The sequence below is a fragment of the Mytilus galloprovincialis genome, chromosome 4, assembly GCF_965363235.1.
Source record: "Mytilus galloprovincialis chromosome 4, xbMytGall1.hap1.1, whole genome shotgun sequence".
Taxonomy (NCBI): Eukaryota; Metazoa; Mollusca; class Bivalvia; order Mytilida; family Mytilidae; genus Mytilus; species Mytilus galloprovincialis.
This window is the reverse complement of record NC_134841.1, coordinates 96078683-96102240: the sequence shown is the minus strand read 5'-3', so window position 1 is coordinate 96102240 and position 23558 is coordinate 96078683. Positions and strand designations below refer to the sequence as shown.

Here is a 23558-nt window from a genome sequence, read left to right as displayed (position 1 = left end):
CTATGGTCGGATGGTTGTCGCTTTGACATATTCACCATTTCCTTTCTCAATTTTATATTGGAATTTAAATAAAAAAAATTCGCTAGACACAAACTAGCTTCTTCAGGCGTGTGCATTTATCAAGGTTAAGGTAGATCACAAGTATATATTTTTTGAGACAGAATTTTTTTATAATTTGCCAAAATGAAGATTTTACTATGCTCTTTTCAAAAAATTAATAAAAAGTATGGGTCACCGTGCTATTTTTCAAGCTATGAGGCGTTGAAAATTGCCAAAATTTGGTTAGTTTGTTCATGAAAAAACACATTAGTGTGCATAAAAAAAATTCTATGAGATAGAATTTTGAAATAAATTGTGAGAAGAAAGGTTTCATAATATGTTTTAAGAAAATAAAAAGAAAATATGGTGTCACCGAACTTGTTTTCTTGCTACAAGTAAAAATAAAAAATTTCCCTATTAGCCCAGTATAAATTTTGTACTAAAAGAGTTATCTCCCCTTAAATGGCACATTTGAAAAAAAAGATTTTAAAACCAAAAGAAATTATATTTGTTAAAATATTTTGAATAATACGATTAATTAACAAGTTTTCTCTAAATAGAAAAAATAGTCTAAACATTGAATTGCAAATCTGTCTCCAAATTTGCAGATTTAGGCAAATAACTAGACCGATTTTGTACTGTGATTGTACAATCCAAGATGGCGGTATACCATGAATCTACCTTAAATGGGATGTATGACAACAAATATGTTTGTAACTTAAACTACATACAGTTGGAATAAAAGTTTAGCTTATTTATTGATATTCTATAAATTGAATGAATTTATATATATCTACATAAACAACAACAAGTACCGCTTCAAGACAAACAGGTACTTAAGAGCGTTAGAATACTTGGTGCTACTCCCTGCAATCCATAAAAAGGTATTGATCATTAAAATCATTTGATAATTAGATGACACGACATTTTACGCAAATTTTAATTATTGAATTTTAGTTGTTTAAAGATTATCATATAATGATATATTCACCTATAAATAAAGCCTAATTATCGATGGAGTCGGAGGAGTATCGATTGTAACTTTTTAATTCAACTTGTCATTACCAGAAATTATGAATTAACCGAGAACAGGAAACATAAATTCAGGCCAAACAACTATTCCTGTCATTCTGCAACAAGGAATCTTCCATCAGATTTTGCAATTTTTCAAGATTGTGAACCCAAGGAATAAAAACAATAAAATTTTTATGTTCTTTTTCTTAACTTTTCTAGCATATTAATTTTGATTTTATCAGACATTAATTGAAATGTTGCGAAGATATGATCTGCGGAATCTAGTGTATTGATCTAACAACGCCTACAGTACATAGATAATTTTACAAGCCTCATCATTGGTCTCTGCAACCTTAGCAAATTATGGCTATTGAAATGACGTGTGATCTTCCTAAACAATAAATACAAGCCAGGTTTAGTATTCTGTCACTTTTGTTTGCTTTCAAGGAAACGGGGAACTATGGAAACTTTAAATATTTTTCTTGTTATTTTTTCATTATTAGGAACAATTATAATAGCTTCATCTTCAGATGAGTCGAGTGAAAGAAAGAAAAGAGATTTAGATACTATAGATGACACGAACAATGACTTTTTAACTGCTGACAAAAGACGACCGGGTTGGGGGAAAAGAAGTTTTGACGATGATATTTTAAATAATTTAGATAAACGCCGACCAGGCTGGGGAAAAAGAAGTGATATGTTGTTCGATTCCGAAGAAATTGAAAAACGTCGACCAGGTTGGGGCAAAAGGTCCAGTTCATTATATGATGTAGAAAAACGAAAACCTGGTTGGGGCAAAAGAAGCTCAGCTCTTCTTGACGATCTTAGTTTATACAACTCTATAGTAAAACGGCGACCTGGATGGGGAAAACGATCTGACACTTTTAAAGTTGATATTCGACGACCCGGATGGGGCAAACGAACACCAGGATGGGGAAAGCGCTCAGGACCAAATATGTGCATGGATTTGCAAGATGAAATTCTACTGTTATACAAATTACTAAACGAGGTAACTATTTTTAGAATCTTGTATTGAATTGGTTTATTTTATGACAAAATCAAATGTGCACGCATTTATATTTTTTAATTTCACATATTGTTATTATTACGATTTTCTTATGACTTTGAAGAATTGATTCTAAGAAATAATAAAAATCTTAATCAAACAAAATTTGTTTGCGTGTTGGCTTTGTTATCAGCCGGCTCCTTAAGCATATTGGCAGCTAATATAGGCTATTGAGCTCTATAACTTAGGTATTGACCTCTATGTCTTATTGTCTCGTGACATAGACAACACGCTTTGTTGAGTTAACAGTGATATGAATTCGTCGTGAACTATGACGCTATTTTATTATGTACCAATTCTTAGTTTATAAAGGTTCATATTAAAATTCCTTCTTAATTAAAAAAGTATTTTTCAAATGTTTCAAGAGTGTTTCCAAAATTGCAAAACACAGCTTTGTATTCATTTCAAATCAACCCATCTGTGTAAAGCACTTGCTTGCATATCTTTTCCGTCCTTTTAGGGTGATGATTTTATGTTATGGTATGCATATAAAGTTGGAATTTTTCTCTTTTAAACTACTAAAAACATTCTTGTTATTTCTTAATTTTCTTCTTAAGAATTGATGGAAAAAGATATAAACAAAATATTTGTGTGGTTTTGGTAATATGCGTTCTGTTTCGCCTGCTTTATTTTCAACGGTAATATGTTTTTAAATTTGGATTTCCAACTCTTCAAGTACTCCTTTATTAACTTTAATTCCGCCATTTCCAAATGTCAGTTTCTTTCTTTACAAAAATACTGACTAAGCTCCATAATAAGATAAACCGAACGCTTCTTTATTTTCTCATAGTTGCATTGTATGAGAGGTTCCTATTGTATTATTCATGTAGGTTAATATTTAATAAACAAAAACAAATATACTTGCCATTAGACAGCGAATGTATAAAGACAATTTAAAAGGTTTTTTTTACGTACATTGTATAATGGCCGTTAATAATTTACTTTGGCATTTGCTGTTTCATCAGGGTAACAAGCCTTACATGCTTGAAGAAGTATCTTGTCTTAGAAAAATTTCACTTTTAATTATCGTGATTATTAAGAACATTCTACAAATGTATTCGAAAGTTCCGAAAGATTGAATTACTGGCTGAATTATATAATAACAAATAAAGATAGTTCTTGTCCAAAACAAATTGAATATACTCTATATTTGATATTAAATAAATGCCCCCACACTAAACATGCATAAGAAATTAAACATCGTTCTGTTTTGTTTCCAAAATGTAAGATAATATATTGTGTTATCTCACACAATATCAGTTATCATAAATATATCATTGTAATATATAATCAATATTTTTAACATTCGTTTTTTCTTATTTAAGTTGTTTTTTATATGAATCTCCCAAAAAATGTGGGTAAAATATACTTCATATCTTAACACCAGTATTTCCTGAGCTATACTAACACTAATCGAACCATCTAAGGACAAAAAGAACCTAGTTACTCTAACTCAGTGTCGAAATATCAATAAAAAAATGTGGTATAATTGTCGATGAAACAAATTTCCTACAGAGACCCATTGACGTATATAAAATTTTGTCTCATAGTACACCTTGTTATATTTGTAAATAAAGGCAACAGTAGTATACCGTTGTTCAAAACTCGTAAATCTATGGACAAAAAAAACAAAATCGGGGTAACAAACTAAACTGAGGGAAACGCATTAAATATAAGAGGAGAAACTAATATTAAATAAAGTGAATTCATTCATTATACGAAATGCCAGTTGACAAAAACAATGAATATAAGTATACTGAATACCTTCATCCGAAGTCTGAGTGAGGCTGTCGACTCGAAACAATATAGCTGATACCGGGTTCAGCGGAATTATCCTTTGTAAATGTCCATATCGAGCTTTATGTGCATTGAACATAAAGTTTATTTTTGAAATTATTCTTAAACTATGGAGGAATAAAACTGTTTAATTAAAAGGCTACTGCATAATCAGTAACATTGCTAAAAGACTAATTGTAATGTTGTAAAATCTAGTCATTTATTATGGAGATTTTTTTTTACAAGATAGGGAATAACAATAATTGAGGTTTACACTCTCCTTGACAACTCTTTGATAAAAAGCATCAAGAGAATGATTTCTGTGTGTAGTTTTTAATTTTTTTTCTGTATATCACATTTCACACAACGTTTCAGTTGCATAATTTAAATCAAGGTTGTTGTTATATTCCAAATCATTATCATCTATGGTTGATTATTGTTATTTTACAAATGATGAGCATTGATGGGTGATAATAATTTAATAGTTATTTTGTTTTTATCACTTGTTTTTATCACTTACTGATAATGATATTGTCTAAAAAACGCATTACGACACCCAAAACTGACCAAAAGTTATCAACTTACTGCAAGGTCAGTACAACCCTACAACCGGGCTGAATTACTCGCTGTAAAAGCAAGTTGCTATAAGCAACACAACGGAAACTTCTAATGGAACAGGACCCCCGATTTCCTTGTGATCACTCATTTCTGGTAATATTCAAATTTCTCAGTCTTAAATTTTACAACCATTTTTTTTTACATTTGACAATATATCAATCAGAAGATGAATGACGATTTAAAACCAACACTAAGTTCAACAAATTAATTAGTCAAAACCCATAAAGACATAAAAACAGCTAACGAGATTTCATCAACATACACATTTGAATGTGTGGGGTAAAATCAGTTAAGATTTAAATATTTAATAATAGTATAGATGTCAGAACTCGGTTAATCCCGCTTCAGTCATATGAAACATAACAATTGTTACAGTTTTTTTTATGTATCAATATATCATGGTTAATTATCTTAGATTTAAATACAGAGCAAGTGTCTCATCTCGAATTACTAACATAGAGTTCATTGAATGCTAACGAAACAAACTGCATTCTATGGAGCTGTTCAGCCACCCAGTACAACCCCAATACTGTAAATTTAGAAATTTAGAAATTTTAGAAACCAATGCTTGCATTTATTTCTGTGAATTATTGATAAGTGGTAAAAATGGAAGATGTAATTAATACGATAGTAATAAATGTGTGAGAGAAAATCACTAATGAAATAACCAATGCCAGTTATTAATATTGCGAACATGCTACCGTCGGACGTTTCTCATTTATAAATGAAAACATCGCAAACATTTCTAAATTTAGCAGTGTTTGTTTTGCCTTAGTTTATTGCGTAGTGTTTTGTAAACTGTCAGTGTTCTGTTTTTTTTTTTTTTTTTTTGGTCGGTTGTTGTCACTCTTTCCTTTCGTTATACAAAAATAATATTATTCAAAGAAACATAATTTCACCGAAAGAATGTTGAAGATTGTTTTACAAGATTCATAACAGTGATTGCTATTTTCTTAAGAACTAGATTGTACGATGCGCCGCATAAGATCTGTACTGAATAACAGTATTCATTAGTCTTTCTTGGGATAACACCTGCGGCAAAGGAAAAATGACCGAACACACCATAATTAAGACTGTCGATATTGGTAAACAAATACAATTCTATCGCGAAACAAATCTTTGTTTTGTTCCAAATGCTTACCATTATAATTAGATTTACATCTTGAAGTAAAATTTAAACTTGTGACATAGAAAATCAAAATTACAAGGATGTTCTTTTTAAAATCACGTATATTTCCATTGTTTTCTTACAACATGCGAACTAATGTATCTACATTGTGTTCTCTCATTCTGTTATCCACTCTCAGATTAAGGTTGTGAAATGTGTTCATTTTACTATTCGTAGCGACATCCGGGTACCGCTGTTGGATAATTCAGTTCTTTTTTTTTTTTTTTATTATTTATTGATCTTTTTGGTGTTCAAACTACAGTGCATGCATATATTTTTACAGGACATAAGAGAATGGCATGACATGTATGGCATTGTTATACTATTGACATTATGCAAATAAGACACAGTAAAAATTTACAAGTTAGTGGTGTGAATACTCACTATATGATACGTCTTAAGAATACTTTGGAATACATTCTACTATAATCTTATTAAAAAATAAATTTAATTAAATATCTTTCATAAATCCCCCCCCCCCCCCATCTGTTGACAAATGACTCGTGTTTGTCTTTAGAAATATATAAATATTCTAATATCTCCAGACGTCTTTTCAAAAATTTAAGAAAAGCTTGCACAGATATGAACAGTCTGTCTAATTGTGTGTTTTTTACATAATAAATGTAATATTTTGCCGGTAGAATGCAATAATTTAAAACTAAGTTATCAGAATTCAATACACCAAAAATGACACTGTCTTTATTCAAAAATAGTTTTACTCCAAAACCTGAATACCACCAATTTGAAAAATTTCTCCAAAATTGTTTTATTTCTGTACATTCAAAAATTTTATGCTCTATAGTTTCTATTTCTTTACAACTTACACATTCATTAGTTAAGGAAAGTTTATATTTTTCAAGAAGATAATTATGTGAGACTATTCTGTGTAGTAGTTTATATTGAAAAAGCTTGTAGTTTGCTTTCTATAGTACATTTGAAAGCTAATGAATAAATATTTCAGTTCCTTAGGGTTCCATCCTCAAAGTGCGATTTAGTTTCTGTTAGCCAGTATTTCAATATGATTCCAACTTTTTTGGGCCTTTAAGTTTTAAATCTTTAAGCAGTTTTTGAAAATACAATTTGTATAGGAAAGTCCTCAACCTACTAAATAAAGGCAACAGTAGTATACCGCTGTTCAAAACTCATAAATCCATGGACAAAAAACAAAATCGGGGTAACAAACTAAAACCGAGGGAAACTAAGATGTTTAATCCCATTTATTGACATTTTTACCTATTGTGTCTGTTTGTTTTGTTCACGCATCGATTACAATATAATGGAATTTGATGCGACTGTCATACAAGTGAGAGGTTTAGCTAGCTATAAAACCAGGTTCAATCCACCATTTTCTACATTTGAAAATGCCTGTACCAAGTCAGGAATATGACAGTTCTTGTCCATTCATTTTTGATGCGTTTTGTTATTTGATTTTGCCATGTGATTATGGACTTTCCGAATTGATTTTCCTCTGAGTTCAGTATTTTTGTGATTTTACTTTTTTTTATCGGAACAATATATCATATCTTAGATAGTACCAGTGATTTTGATTAGATTCCATAAAACACGAGTGTTTCGAATTCAAATGAGAAGGAATGGATGTAAAATTCTGAAGTAACTTTCATAGTCTACAACACTACATCTCTTACATCGCCATGGTTTCAAGTCTTGTAGTATGTCTACTTGAACACTGTTTCAAGACTATTACGAAACATGTGTCATCACAGCCTGTCTAATTAGCTGACAATTATAGGTTCCGATATCTACAATAAAATCTCCATTAAATTCTTTATAGAACTAGCTTGATTGATCGAATTCGTTACTGTAAATACTTGAAATGACTTTGTAACAGTTTAACAAAAGGTATCAGTATTGGTAGACAACTTAACTCCTACTTTTTGTTAATTTTAGAATAGGTTTTGTACATCCTTACGTCGTATATATATAGACAAATAATTGTTCAGTTCAACTTCTTACATTTATAGAAAAAGAAATAAAAGAAAACAATCCTTATTGCTTAAAAGATTTCCGCTTTAAAATGATAAATATATAAGAATATCTAAAGAGACCAAGTCTTGATTGCCGTAAAATGTGATATAAAAAGGATAAAGATAACGGACATACATCGTTTTGACTGTATCTGTAATTTAAACCTGTTCCAGTGCTTTTCAATCGTCCTTTATGTACAAATACAAATATAGAATTGCTCAAATTCATAAACCTTTTCAAATTGCGTATGTTTGATTATCTCATTTTTTTTTTTTTTTTAATTTACGAATCATAGTATAATGTAAGATGAGAACTGAAATTTTGCATACTAAATTATCATTATAATCAGCATAACTTACAAAAATTTCTAAAGCATTATCTACATTCAGGCCAAGTTTTCTGTAAAGAGTCACATTTACGTCACACAAACTATGATGTACATTTTTTTTACGTTATGTCATGTGCGAACTATATTGTTCTCTACATTTGTCTTTACAGACACAACCATGCTTGTAATTTTTTTTAAAGCCACGGTAAATCAACGCATACAACTAATCTTTTTTTTTTCATTTACCCCAAATTTTGTACCTCTCCAAGTTCGTTGTCTTTTTTGTAGTTTTGATATATTATTATATATTATATAACACCAAATAATTTAGACACAAAAACTCACATTTAAATAATTAGAAGTGTTAACATTATTTTCGACACAGCTTATTTAGCTAATGCGTAGTGAAAATTAAAACAAAATCTCCAAATCCATTTTCATTTTGACGAAAGGATAATATTTATCTTCATTATCATCTACAAGTTCATTTGGCCTTTAATGTAATCCTAAACAACATGAAAGGATAAAATATTCATCAATACAAGGAAACACACCAGCAGGTGAATAGTGGGAAGGTTAAACTTTTACTTTATGAAAAATATCTTTACTCTATCACATCATAGATAATTGACTCTGTTAAATTCTTTGCTTGGTATCTGCAATGAATTAATATCAATCAGTGAGTTTTTAGCCATTATATAATGCATGTCAAAAGGCATGAAAAGAGTCTTTCCCTGCTTGGTTAATTAGTTTATCATCCTTTGCATATTGAATATGTTCTTCCTTTTCTTGATGAATGGAAACGATGACTGCTTTCAAACGTGTCAAACATTTGTATAATCATAAACTTCTTTGATTCTCACAGATTGCTGCAATCTTTGACACCGTATTTTCAATTTTACTTAGAGGAGTATAGGCTTTTCCCCCATGAACTGTCAATCAATCTGGTAACTCGACACTAAGATATCCTCCGTGGACCGCGCCATTAGTGACTTGATATATCTAATTTTAAAAGAAATTGACGCGCGTTAATAAAGATAAGAATAGGACTTAACAGTACCGGTCTATAATTGTTTCTTAGTAATTACTCTCTGTTACAATACATGCCTTATTAATTGTCATTCATTTGATTTCTCAGTCAATTTGATGTCAATATGTTCCATCACATCCTTGAATCATCGGAATATAAAATGTAATGTGGGATAACAAGCTATCAATGTTTTCCTTATTAAATTTGCATTAATGTTCTTATGCATAGCGAAACATACTAGTCGGTCGTCTTTTAGCATGTTATACGATAAATAAAATTTACAAGTTCTATTTCCAGAAAATTTGCTGAAATATCAAAAATGGTAATTGTATCAAAGGACAGTTAAAAAGAGGAAATATATACAATAAACTAAAAGTGTGTCGTGAAAGATTGTAAAAACTGATTTTAAAGGAATACAAAGTTAATCAAGAATTTATTCCGTAATAAATGTATCATTACCATATACGGTATATTTACTTAAAAGAGTTATCAATTGTATTTTTGATATTTTCTAAAATGATTTGAGTTATGCAGTTGCATTATCAGTGGTTTATTATATGTATTATATGTTTTAAATAAAATTCCATATCAAAATACTTATAGATTTTACAGCTGACTATGCGGTACATCTTTTGCTCATCGTTGAAGTCCAAAAGGTTACCCATAGTTGTGTGACCACGCAAAGACTGTCCATAGCGTATGCGGCATTAAAGATAATAAATTGTTCAGTTTTTTTATGCGCAAGCATTAACTATTTTGTATTTTTATTTCAGGCTGAGAAATTACATAGTGAATGTGAAGCTCTCAATATATGATCTTAAAGGTTGGTATTTTACAAATACGAAATATAAAAGTAATAAACTCCTGGCTTCTGCTTCATTATTATCAAACACATTTTTTCATAAGAAGGAGAACTATGCAGAATGAAAACCAAAACAAAACAGAAAAACACAATTACTGCACACTTCTTTAGGGTTGCTGTCTCATTGATATTTATCTCCTTTGCCCTGTTATTCATATGCAGAATATGCAGACTCGAGTTGCTTCCTGGCAAGAACAATCTCTCCCACGCTCTAAGATTTGAAAACATTTATAAGTACATGTTATGCCACGATATATAATTTCTATATCAGATGTTTAGTAAAATACTCAGAGCATAAGATTAGTTCAAGAGATAATAATCTGTATTGTGGGAAGCTGTTACTTGTATTGAATGGGAACAAAAATTATGAGCTAATAAGATTTCATAGTGTGTAGATACACGTGACTGAAATAAACTGAACCATTATCAACTCAATCATATATACTATTATCGCTATTTTGTGCATTTGTCCTTTGAATTTTTTTGTGATAATTTTTCATATCCTGCTTCTCGCTTGAGATGGAAAATTATCGCTAGAAACTAAGCAGGCACATGGCGTTGCTAACGAAATTGACATGAAATTGACAACGTCGTCATAGGTAAAATAGTGATATACAGATTATCATTGGTCATCTCAACTCGATTGCTTTTCTTGCTTTCGTCGTCCCGGCTCAAGTGAGAAAATCGATCTCGTTGAGATGATCAACGATAATCTATAAATAATTAATATGTTTACACTGGTAATTTGGGGAAAAACATTAGTGATAACGATATAAATTGACACTGAATAATTCTTTCGTTGGCGTTTACAAAATATCAAAAACAAAAACAACATATGTAAGATAATTTGTAATATGATAACTGGACGACAGACATATTAAAGAATCATTAATCTAATGTAAAAGTACAATATGCATGCCCACTTCTTAAAGTTCTTTTGGATCTTACACTAACAAATATCTTATCTTTGTGCTGATGTAATCTTTGGGTATGCATTCAGACAGATTATTTTTCTAATGAATGTGTGGTATTAAAAGAAATTAATGTATAAGTTGACATAGAAACATAGTCGAAAAAAAAACAGTAATATCTTCCATATGAAAGAATAAAATAGATATCAATACACAAATGGGATGTTATACAATAATAAAGCTAGAATCCTCCACCGCTAATTGTGAACAAACCTAACGGAAGATATTCATCATCACCATAGGAATAATATGTCAAATGAATGTAACATTTTCATCTGAACTTAAGAGTAAGAGGACAAACACATGATTGATTTAGGCAAATATTTTATTGTTACGTGATGGCAATATTAATGCTCATTTCACTCAAATTTGCAAATATAATCTCGACTTGAATTGAACGCAGAACAATTGTGAGTTATAACGGACTAAAGATAAAACGATAGGCATAAAGTTAAGGACACTTAGTCTGGGGAAATACATATTAAATAATAAAATTGGAAAATTTAATTTCAGTTTCTTTCCTGACTATTCATAACAAAGGAATACGTTAATTCTTCTTGTATTGTATTTTTTTCCTCTTTTCGCGTTCTACAAGTATTTATGTGAACTCTAAGGTAGGATAGTCATCCATATAATCCCACTTTAAGCTTTTTAATTTGATCTAATATGTAAATATAATGAAAAGTTACAGAATGTATCGACGCTGCACACTACATAGGAAAACATTAAGACTGAGAATGCATTAAATACTTGAATTAGATATATGAATAATGCCATGGTTGTGGCGTAGAAATATGCATCGCAGTTCATCAAATTTCGACTTGGTGTGTTTAAAGTAAAATTATGAAGATCAATATTTGAATGTTATATGATTTTATTTTTTCACTTTTGTTTTCAGACATTCACCAAAAGGGAACATCGTCGTACGATCACAGTCATGGATATTCATCATTTACACCATTGAAATCAACATTCCACAGTTTTATTGCCATGATCATTTCTAAGTTGCCACTGTTGACAATAATAAACATAACCTGAGAGGGTAAATAATACCAAAATTTGGTCCAACTATTGTTAGACGGTTTGAATTGACTGCTACCTGTTTAATGTAATGATGTACTTTCAAAAAGTACAACTCAAAAATAAAATGTTCTATATTATAAAAAGTCTGTTGTTTTTATATTTGGAGATCGTTCATTCTTTATATATTTTGTACTTCTGGTACAATTTCAGCACACCTGACCCTTAAGTGTCATGCAATGCCAACGATTGGCGTTGTCGTTCGTCGAATACTATGAAAAACTTGTCCTCTTAACACACAACGGCTAAATGTTTGAAACTTCGCAGCTATGGTATATGGTATTTCTTCGAAAAACTATCCTTATTATGCTATTAATGGATTCTTTTGTTTCATGTTTCAAAACATCAAAGCATTTCGATCAAAACTGGTACGGTTAATATAATAAGAAGGAAATCCCTGTATATTCCTGTTTTTTTTTTAATTGGCAACCTTTTTGTCCCTTAAATGTCAGTTTAAAGAACAGTTTTACAATTATTTATGATTATCTTGACACTATAAATCAAAATGGCTGAAATCGTCAATCTCCTCCTAATTCGGGTTATTTCAATTGATATAACTTTGAAAACTAGAACCATAAATATCTAATTTCTTTTCACCTATTATGCATTCTTTGCTAAAACTGTATGAAGTCGTTGCCGAAAGCTGTAAAGAGATAAAACGATTAGGAAGACCATAATTGTCTTCTTAATATTCTGAAAGTGAATTTGGATCAAGCACAGTTACACAAATAATGCACAATGGTCTCGAAGTATAGATTCTAGGCACATGCCTGTACGGAGTAAGGAATAAGACAGTTGCTATGCATTGTTTTTTTTTTGTGTTTGAGCTTTGACTTTTACAACTGGATAAAGGCTGTCCGTTTTTAATTTTCCTTTGAGTTTGTATTTTTTTTTTAATTTTACTTTTTACAAGCTGACTTCCTCAGTGTGTGAAATATTGCTGTCTTGGTTGCTTATCATTTTAATGTTTCAAATGTTTACCAGGTGATCGATTCAGGCCCCAAGAGGCCTCTGGTTCTTTATCCTATTCATTTTAAGGTCATCATATTCAATTAGAAGTTTAATTATATAATTCATTATTTAAAATCGTTTTTGATTTTCGTTCAAACTTCATGTTCATGGCACTTATTTTGTAGTTTGATTTGTTCCAAAATTTGTTTTGTGTACTTTTATGTGTCTTTAAACGTTCTTCGGTTTTTCCCGTAGCATTGTTAATTTGTTCTAACAGTTTGAATATTCCATTTAGTATCTTTTGTCTCTCTCATGTAACGTTACGTTTGATTACGACATGCAATATAATCTCAAGGGTTATATAACGAAACAAGAGTTTTATTGAAATTGCGATATCCACTAATTCCTATCTCCATTTTCCAAAAAAAAAATGTGTACCTTACTTTTTTGCTATGCATGTATAGTTCCTTCTAGTTGGTCTTGGTTTGTACATAGTTATCTTCGGAGGACCCCGGTGTGGACGTTTTCAGTTATATTCATAATTGACAAGTGCACATACATTTGTGACTACTCGTCCGATGATCTTTGTCAAACAGGTTCATCATTTTAGTGTCCTAATATAAAAATCCCTATATACATTATGCTTTCTTATTCTTAAATATGTAATTCTTCTCTAATTTATGAAAAAATACAGTTAAACCTGATTAGCTTTTATTTTTCCCCACATAATAGATTACCGTAGCTGCATTCAGCAACCCCAAGAAGTGATATTATTAGTTGCATAGTGTGTTAGTGACCTAATATGTTATATACGGGGTCAGTAAATCCCATATGGAATTTACTGAAAAGTAAGATCACAAAAATACTGAACTTAGAGGAAAATCAATTCGGAAAGTCCATAATCACATGGCAAAATCAAATAACAAAACGCATCAAAAACGAATGGACAAGAACTGTCATATTCCTGACTTGGTACAGGCATTTTCAAATGTAGAAAATGGTGGATTAAACCTGGTTTCATAGCGCTAACCCTCTCACTTTGATGACAGTCTCGTCAAATTCCGTTATATTTACATTGATGCGTAAACTAAACAGACACAATAAATAAAATAGTCAAAATATGGGTACATCAGTCATCATCGTATAACAATTTTAAAAGGGACAATTTAACTGACCCCGTTTATATCATATTAGGTCACTAGCACACCATGTAACGAATGTATCTTACCGACTTTTTGTTGAATTTAGACTAGAGTTGTCTCAGTTGTCTCATTTGCTATTATAACACATCTTCTTATTTCTATATTAAAGTGTTCAGGGTTTAATTTTAAGAATTTTCTTTCATTGGTCTGAAATAAAAAAAGAACTAATAACTTGTTTATTATCAGCAACCTTGATATAACAATATTAAAACAGAACTTTCAAAACTTTTAAATAATCAAACAGTGATAAATTCGTTACTCCACTACAAACCGTGTATTGAAATAAGCCCCGCCTCCCTACTAACCTAATATGGAATAAACACGGTTTTCACGAGGACACTTTTAACCAATCATATCCCTAGAAATGTATAGGAGGTAAGATACCATAGCTTCATTTAGCAAACCTAAGAGAAGATTACCGCAGCTGCAATTAGCAACCCCAAGATTAGTTTACTGTAGCTGCATTCAGTAAGAATAAATTACCTAAGGTATATTTAGATAAACCTTTCAAAATTTCTGGTCCTGAATGCTCTTCAACTTTCTGCTTTTTTTGCCCTTATTTCACCTTTATAACTTTTTTCATTCGAAAGTCACTGATAAGTCTTTTGTAGTCCTCACATGCGTCTGACGTATACAATTTAATCCTGGTATCTTTGGTAAGATTTGTACCTTTTTCTTCCAGTCTTTATACAATTTACCTTAACAAATGAAATGAGTTTTGGTGTCAAAAGTATCAAATGTGTCTCTCACTGGCATTTATCTCTTCATTTTGACATTAATTCCCGTTTTAATAATGTTAGTTCAGTACCTTCTTATTTCTTTTTCATCCGCAAAAATATTTACGTGAAGACAACAAAAGTATGAATCGAAGAACTCTGGTATTTTTTCCCCTTTTAATACTCCTTCCTAAAAATAAAGTTAACCATTCATACAGGTACAATGTATTTTCGTTACTAATATATAAGCTGAAAAACCTGCTCACCAAACAAAACATAGACGTTACTTATAATTTCAATGCTTAAGAGTCAGAGCTCTTTCCATTTGAAGGGAAAACGGTAGTATTTAATTTTCCCAGCATTAGGTTGGCCTTTTGTGTACCCAAGGCAGGTGAAGGAAGTCAAATTAGGAGCGCTGTGATTGGATGTAAGGGTACAATATATTTTTTATTTATCTATGAATAACTGCAGTGTGTATATTTACAACATAAATTTTGAAACCTATTGAAATATTTTCTAGAGAATTATTTGAAAAGACTTGCAAAATTTCATAAATTTGGTGCAAAATGACGGTGGGCATGGATAACATAAACAAGCTCCGTTGGAAGTTGGTCATGATACTATTTGGCTTTAATTTTTAAAACACAATAATAAATTACTAACACAACATATAACTGTTTTATCCAGGTTTTTATCTTAAAAAGCTGTAAATTTAGAAAATGTTAATATTGTCGCTTATGGCAGAATAAATAGTACCGTTTTCCCTTGAAACTATCGCCGTTGAAGAAGTAAATATATGTATTTGAAGATCTGCCTTAAGACCCTTTAAACAAGTTTCTTAGACAGTCGATGTTCTTTTCATGGGCATTCGATTAGGAAGCTAAATGTTAAACAAAGAAACATGTTATATAACAAAAATACCAAACTCTCAGTAAATTATTAAAGAAAAGTTCTTAATCAAACGGCAAAATAAAAAGTTCAAACACATCAAACGAATGGAAAACAACTGTCACACTCATTATTTTATTATTAGACAATGGTGGATTAAACCTGTTTTAGCTTACTTAACCTTTCACATGAAAAGCATATGCAAAGAAAGAACAGTTGGCATATTAATCCTAAAAGGGATGTTCAACATTTGATTTATGTTCAACCATCTTATAAAAAAAGTAAAATCACAAAAACACTGAACTCAGAGGAAAATAAATTCGGCAAGTCCATAATCACATGCTAAAATGTTCTGTAACAAGTCAGGAACATGGCCATTGTAATATTATAGCTCGTTTCTCTATGTTTCATTTTAGTGTTTCTTTTCTGTCGTTGTTCTCCTCTTATATTTGATGTGTTTCCTTCAGTTTTAGTTTGTAAACGGATTTTTTTCTCAATCGATTATGAGTTTCAAACAGCGGTATACTACTGTTGTCTTTACTAATAGGCACAGTTTTTTTTTCTATCCAGCGGGGGGAGTATATAAGTTTGAATTTGCAGTTATTTAGAGATTCTCTTTAGCTTAAATGTTGATGGTATGATACTAAACCCCTAACGGGAAGGATTGTGCCTGATGTTCATATGATGAAATCATAATCTTTCAGTCAGTTTAGTTGAAGTCTGGAGCTGACATGACAGTTAACTGCTAGTAGTCTGTTGTTATTTATGTATTATTGTCATTTTGTTTATTTTCTTTGGTTACATCTTCTGACATCAGACTCGGATTTCTCTTGAACTGAATTTTAATGTGCGTATTGTTATGCGTTTACTTTACTACATTGGTTAGAGGTATAGGGGGAGGGTTGAGATCTCACAAACATGTTTAACCCCGCCGCATTTTTGAGCCTGTCCCAAGTCAGGAGCCTCTGGCCTTTGTAAGTCTTGTATTATTTTAATTTTAGTTTCTTGTGTACAATTTGGAAATTAGTATGGCGTTCATTATCACTGGACTAGTATATATTTGTTTAGGGGCCAGCTGAAGGACGCCTCCGGGTGCGGGAATTTCTCGCTACATTGAAGACCTGTTGGTGACCCTCTGCTGTTGTTTTTTATTTGGGCGGGTTGTTGTCTCTTTGACACATTCCCCATTTCCATTCTCAATTTTACTTGAATAATTCGGATATATACAAAGTTAAGGTACTGAGTGTCCACTCAAATACCATTTAATTTTCAGACTTGTTCACTATAATGATCATCAATAAAATTAATGATTAGTGCTTTACTACATTCTTTTCAGAGAACTTGGATTGCCTTTTTTTATAATTTCTATCATTTCTATATAAAATTGTATTTTTTGTGGATATCATTATGCCAGTTATACAACTATTGAAAGTAAAACAAAACACAAAATATGAAACTTTGCTATAATGTTTTATAGAATAGTTTTTGATAGCATATTATCATCATATATATACGAAAAAGGAGGCGTTTAATGTATTGAGGGAGTCAGAAGCAAATCATTTATGAGAAGAACGTTTAAGTAGACGTTATGACACATTGGTAATATAATTGGATCAACAGACAAATAATAAAGGATTTTGTGATCCGAGGACATTATTATTTTTTTTCAGGGAATGATTAAATGGCTTTCAAAATGCAAATAAAACCTAAATTTATTAGTTTGACATATAACTTGGCAATTTTATAGATATTATACGTGTCTAATGATAGTATTGTTTTAAAAAAGGTTGGGTAAAAATAAAATCGAACAAACACATTCAACATAATGTCTGTGAAAGAAATAAGTCGCACCTGTAGCTATCTCAATGATTTGATTGTTACTAAATGTTTGTTCTGTAGAATTTACTTATGTCTTCCTCGTGCGAGATGGAAACAGATTAAACTCATAAACAAACGCTGAAAAATTGTTAAAAGAAGAGAAATGACCTGGTCTGCGAAACCACAAAATGTTCCTCAGAAATAAACTCATGATACATACCATGATTGAAATTTCATATTTATTCTCAATCCGTGTTTCGTCTACAAAAGACTCATCAGTGAATGTCGAATATTTTTTTTTAAAAGACCAAAGAGAGCACTAAATTGAAGAGCATTGCGGACCAAAAATTCCTAAAAGTTTTGCCAAATACATCTTAGGTAATCTAATCCTGAGGTAAAAAGAACTTTGTATTTAAAGAATGCAAAGTTTAGGATATATTTTTGCTTAACAGTATTTTGTAAACAGTTAATTTATAATTATGAACATATCAATGATTACTCAAATCAAAACTCTGGTGATCTGGGAATTAATACTCCGCCAACATCTATTTTGATTTTTAGTTGAATTACAGGAACTTTGGAGTTCTGGTTCACTGTCTTTCTATCAACAATAACCGATACAACGTCCAATAAATAAAATGTTTGCACACTTACTTAGACGATTCCTGTTTTTTTGTCGTTTTAATGTAATGCTCCTAAACGTTTTCGCTGTCCAAATTATGATTTCGAACCTTCCTGGTGGCGGTTTTACCATTAACACATGTATACACATGTATCATATCATTATACCTGATCTTTTAAAAAAAAAAATTTTTAAGTTATAGGACGAAATTGGGTGTTTTTAATTAGTTTGATTTGAAATACGTTAACAAATTCGCAAAATACCGGATCGGATAATACTTACATAATTGAAACTGACCTAACCCCAAACTTATCATGTAATAAATGCAAAATTTTCAAAAGTAATGCACCATAATGAGGGAACAGGACAATATGCTACAAATACTATCAGAGGTGCATATGCTCATTCAACTGCATATGCTCATCATTGAATTACCCTCAGCGTTTCGTTATATACTGACCGTATTACACGACTTAACATGTAAACTAAGCAAAAGTTTCAAACTTTATAAACCATAACTTGAGGGCGAGATCAATTAATATATATGAAAACGAGATGGCATATATAAAAAAAGTAAATTAACAAAAATACCTTTAGTGACAGAGTAATATCAAACTACGTAATTCAAATTCATGACAACTCAGGAACGTATTCGTGATTGCAAAAATAAGACCAATGATAATAAAAAAAACTAATTGTTGGATATTACTATTTTGAGAGCGGAAGTAAAAAAGACAACAGATAGTCCCTTAATAACCCTTAATTCATACAGATTCTGATTGACGCAGCTGCAGTTAATTAGATTCATTACACAATGAAGATGTATATATAAGTCTTTTTTCTTTAACCATCTTTTCTCTTATTTGAGTTATCACGTAAAATGATAGTAACTTATTTGTATATAGCGAGAGACTAAGTATTTAAACATAAAAAATGGAATAATTTACAAAACAAATTAACTGAAATAAACATACAACAGTTTGTACACTTCCGGTTGTTTCTGTTAACCAAATTGAATAATAAAGTGATATCTAGTGCAGCGACATATAGTTGACGTTGCAATAGATATTACTTTGTTATTCAAATTGACGTTACACTAGATATCACTTGTATTCACAATATGGGGCATGTTTATAAAAAATGTATACGTGTATTGACAGTTTTATAGCTTTAATTGTAGCCACCGATAGGTTGAGTATGAGCGTTATTCAGAAAAATATCATAGTTCTCTTGTATTCGACACGAAAGTGTTGAAGGGCCGAATAAACTTCTTCATTCCCCAGTTTCTAAGCATCATATAAAAATGGTGATGTTTTGTCTGACCTTTACTTATGTTTATTTATTCATTTTCAACGAGTTATTTTCTTCTGCTGTTCTTGATCTAACTATTTCTGGATTGTCTTCTTTGATGACCTTCTGAAGTCTCAATTTAAAAACGAAATGAAGACATTGCCCTTGCATTGACGTAGGCGGTTATCTCTTATATTCACTGATTAACTCTATAGTCTGTCATTCTTATGAACAAAAGTTAGTTTTCCCTTTTGAATTGTTTACATTGTCATTTCGGGGTCTTTTATTTCTGACTATGCGGTACGGGTATTGATCATTGTTGAAGGCCGTAAGGTTACCTATAGTTGTTAATTGCTGTGTCATTTTGGTCTCTTGTGGAGAGTTGTCTCATTGGCAATCATACCACATCTTCTTTTTTTATACTGATAGTTCACAAGGGGTATAAATAGTTCCCTGAATAACAGAGAGGCCTTCTTTGATTCATATACATTTTTCCTTAAAGGGGCACTAGCTGTCAAATTCATGATCACCGATTTGACTCAAATTCTCATATTTGATTTATAACAATGTAAAACATTAATCCAAACTATCAAAAGTCTAAAATAAACAGTTTACAGAGCATGGGGTAGATAATATATAGGTTCGTTTCGTGTGTATTTTAGTCCAGACGCCATCTAATTAAATAACGATTTGACCTCAGATGACCATATAAGCGATGTAAACATAAATAAAGATATGAATAGATTAAACCAACACGTGCAATTGGAGTTTTATAGGTCTGTTTGATTTTATTTTATAGATTAAAAGTAGATGTTTCTCATTGTTTTTAACCGTATAAGAATGATTTTATGTGCATCGAATCAGTAATCAAATGATTTACCGTAGTTTCACTTTAACTGTTGTCATTCTCTTTCTTTAAATAACCAGTACACGTACAAGACATGCGTTGTCTATCTCTAGCTAGGGGTTAAATTGAAGTTCACATGATTACGGATTAAAAGAGGTCGACTCATTCACTTACAAGAGAATAACTAATTATCAATGTTTCTTAGCGTAATTTGACACATTTGAACCTTTTTGACTGCAAAAAGCGAATTGTTATTTCACTATTTCACTTCCATTATTGATTGAACAAAAAAAATCAAACTTTATATTTTTTATATATCTCGTAGGTAGTGCCCCTTTAACCGACAACAAAACATCGTTTTATCAATATTTATTCGGACAATCTTTGACGCAATTCGACTCGGGTCAAGAGCGTAGTTTGGTCATTACATTTACTCCACATCTCAATGAAACTTGCTTCAGAAATAGGGTTCACGAGGAACCAAATCGGTATTATACAATTGTATACTTCACATCTCGATGAAACTTGCTCCAGAAACGGGGTTAGTGAGGAACCAATTCGGTATTAAACAGTTATATTATGATTAAATATGTTTTGTTTTTTTAGTGGTATGTGTCCTATTAAATGTCAACCAAAGATTTCAATGTCCCATCAAGCTTCAAGCTAAAATCGAAATTTAATAATTATTTATATAAATTAACCTAAAAGTATCAAGTGTTAAGTGATGTTAGTCAATATTACCAGAAAATGTCTAAGTTCTGGAATACGGTTGGGAGCCATTTTCAACAGATAATATCTATTTTTAATATCACAAAATGACTGTTGGGAATCATTACCCACAATTACCTGTGTCAATCTACCCTTAATTCAAGAAATCGATGCCAGGTCGAAATTGTGTTCATTTCATTGTTTCACCTTTTATGTCCCTTTATCTAGGATTTATAATGATTACAAATGCTATTAAGGTAATTGTACCCAAAGTATGTGTTATGTAGTTAGTAAACCATCACCTGGGTTTGTTATATTAATTGCGTTCTATTTGTGTAATTTTAGCTTCAAGCACTGTAGTCTTATCATCTTTTAGTGTAAAGCCCATGACGATCTTTCACATAACAGAATTCCCTATTCAAAATGAAAACCATTATAAGATTAAATACTATTATAAAGAAAGTTTATAAATCTAGGAACAGAAATCTCCAATGTTATGATATTTAACATGTAGATTTTGGTATCAACGAAGATGTCATGTCTACTAGTGATGGAAAATGGAAAGAGGACAGTCGCTCTAAATCATTTGTCGGAAAGGATAAACAAAACCATTACCAAACAGAAAACCAATGTAAAGACTAGAAAACATTTTCAAAAAGGCAAATACAATTACAGATCGAGCGTCACACACAAAGAAGCAGGAGGAGTATATGGTCGGTTGTTCACCACATTAAGTACCAAGTACCAAAATTGCCATTGTTATATTATAGTTCGTTTCTGTGTGTGTTTCATTTAAATGTTGTGTTTCTGTTGTGTCGTATTTCTCCTCTTATATTTGATGTGTTTCCCTCAGTTTTAGTTTGTAACCCGGATTTGTGTTTTCCTCATTAGATTTATGAATTTCGAACAGCGGTATACTACTGTTGCCTTTATAAAATATTTCTGCTCCCGTTACTTCTCATTTTTAAAGATCTGCTATCATGGGCCATCCTATTCTGTGCAGTCTCATTTTAAAAGATCTGCTAACACTTGCCGTATAATCTTGAATAGTCTATGGATATTACTGAGCTACCTCTTATTTGTTATATTTACAAGAAATCTACCCGGAAATTTGTGTTTAATTATAGTAAACTGTGTATAGATGTTAATATCAGTGAAAATACACCTACTTCATGTAATTGTAGTACCTTCGAATATATTTATGGACCCATTTCCCATGTTATAACAGAAGATCTTAACATCGTTCAAGACCGAGAGTTAAAATCATTCCTCAGTAAAGGACCTAAATATCGTCCCCCGTCAATTATTAATTGGAATGAGTGTCGTAATATCATCCACGACTCACTCCATACTTACTGTATGAAATGGATAAAACGGGAAAAAGCTGACAAAAAATCTTTGGACTCTTTTTTTAATTCAGTAATGAAGATAGTTGATATACGTATTCAACATTTTAAAGAACATTTTACTATTAACAATAACCACAAAAAACCTATTTCTCGTATCAAACATAAACTAAAAGAACTAGCCAAGAAATTTGATTTTGTCCCGGTCGATAAAGCTGCTAATAATATTATTATTGTTTGACGTAAATTTTACATTGAGGTTCTGAAAAAAGAAATCACCAATTCACCAACATACCAACTGACTCCATTTTCAGAAAACGACATCTGTAACAAACATAAACTTTTAGCTACCGCTTTACAAGCAGAGCAAAATACAATGAAAGTCCCAACTATGTACTGGCTTCCGAAGCTACACAAAACACCTTACAAATATAGATTTATTTCGTCTTCAAGCCATTGTTCCACTACTAAATTGTCTATTCTTCTTACCAGCACACTGGTACAATTAAAAACCTGATAATAAATTGTTCAAATAAGGCCTTTGAAAATAGTGGAATTAATTACTTTTGGAGTGTCAAGAACTCGTTGGAAGTACTTGATAAATTGCATGCTTATATTGGTGATTTTTAATCTGTTCAAAGTTTTGATTTTTCTACCCTGTATACCACATTGCCTCACATTCTCATTCACAAAAAATTCACACACCTAATTAAATGGGCATTTAAAAAGTCAGAATGTGAATATATATGTTCAAACTCTTTTAGGTCATTTTTTCGTAGCAATAAACAAAAAAACTATGTCAATTGGACATGCTTTGATACTATATATGCCCTTGAATTTTTACTAGATAACATTTTTGTTCGCTTAGGGGATTCCGTATATCGTCAGATTATCGGAATTCCAATGGAGACTAACTGTGCACCACTTATTGCGGACCTGTTTTTGTATTGCTATGAGTTACAATTTATGACAAAAATAAGCAAAGACCCATCGAAACAACAGCTGATAAACAAATTTAACAATACTTTTAGATATTTGGATGATATTTTGGCTCTCAATAATGACGACTTCAGTATTTATATTAAAGAAATGTATCCTGTTGAACCTACTTTAAATAAAGCTAATACTAACAATGACCACTGCCCTTTCCTCGATCTTGATATCTATATCACTAACGGATAGCTGAATACTAAAATTTATGATAAAAGAGATGATTTTTCATTTGCTATCGT

The 23558-nt window shown here is 31.1% G+C and overlaps 1 protein-coding gene across 1 annotated transcript; it reads left to right on the top strand.

Annotated features, from left to right (window-relative positions):
• Positions 1-1444: 1444 nt before the first annotated feature.
• LOC143070858 (APGW-amide-related neuropeptide) lies at positions 1445-12024 on the top strand. The gene is made up of 3 exons (XM_076244979.1): positions 1445-2062; positions 9799-9848; positions 11757-12024. The coding sequence occupies exons 1-2, from the start codon at positions 1514-1516 to the stop codon at positions 9838-9840; spliced, it is 591 nt and encodes a 196-aa protein (XP_076101094.1). The 5' UTR covers positions 1445-1513; the 3' UTR covers positions 9841-9848; positions 11757-12024.
• The last annotated feature ends 11534 nt before the right edge of the window (positions 12025-23558 follow it).

Coding starts and splice junctions, on each gene's coding strand:
- LOC143070858 (XM_076244979.1), top strand. CDS start 1,514: ATGGAAACTTTAAATATTTTTCTTGTTATTTTTTCATTATTAGGAACA. Junction 2,063..9,798: donor TATACAAATTACTAAACGAG/GTAACTATTTTT, acceptor TTTTTATTTCAG/GCTGAGAAATTACATAGTGA.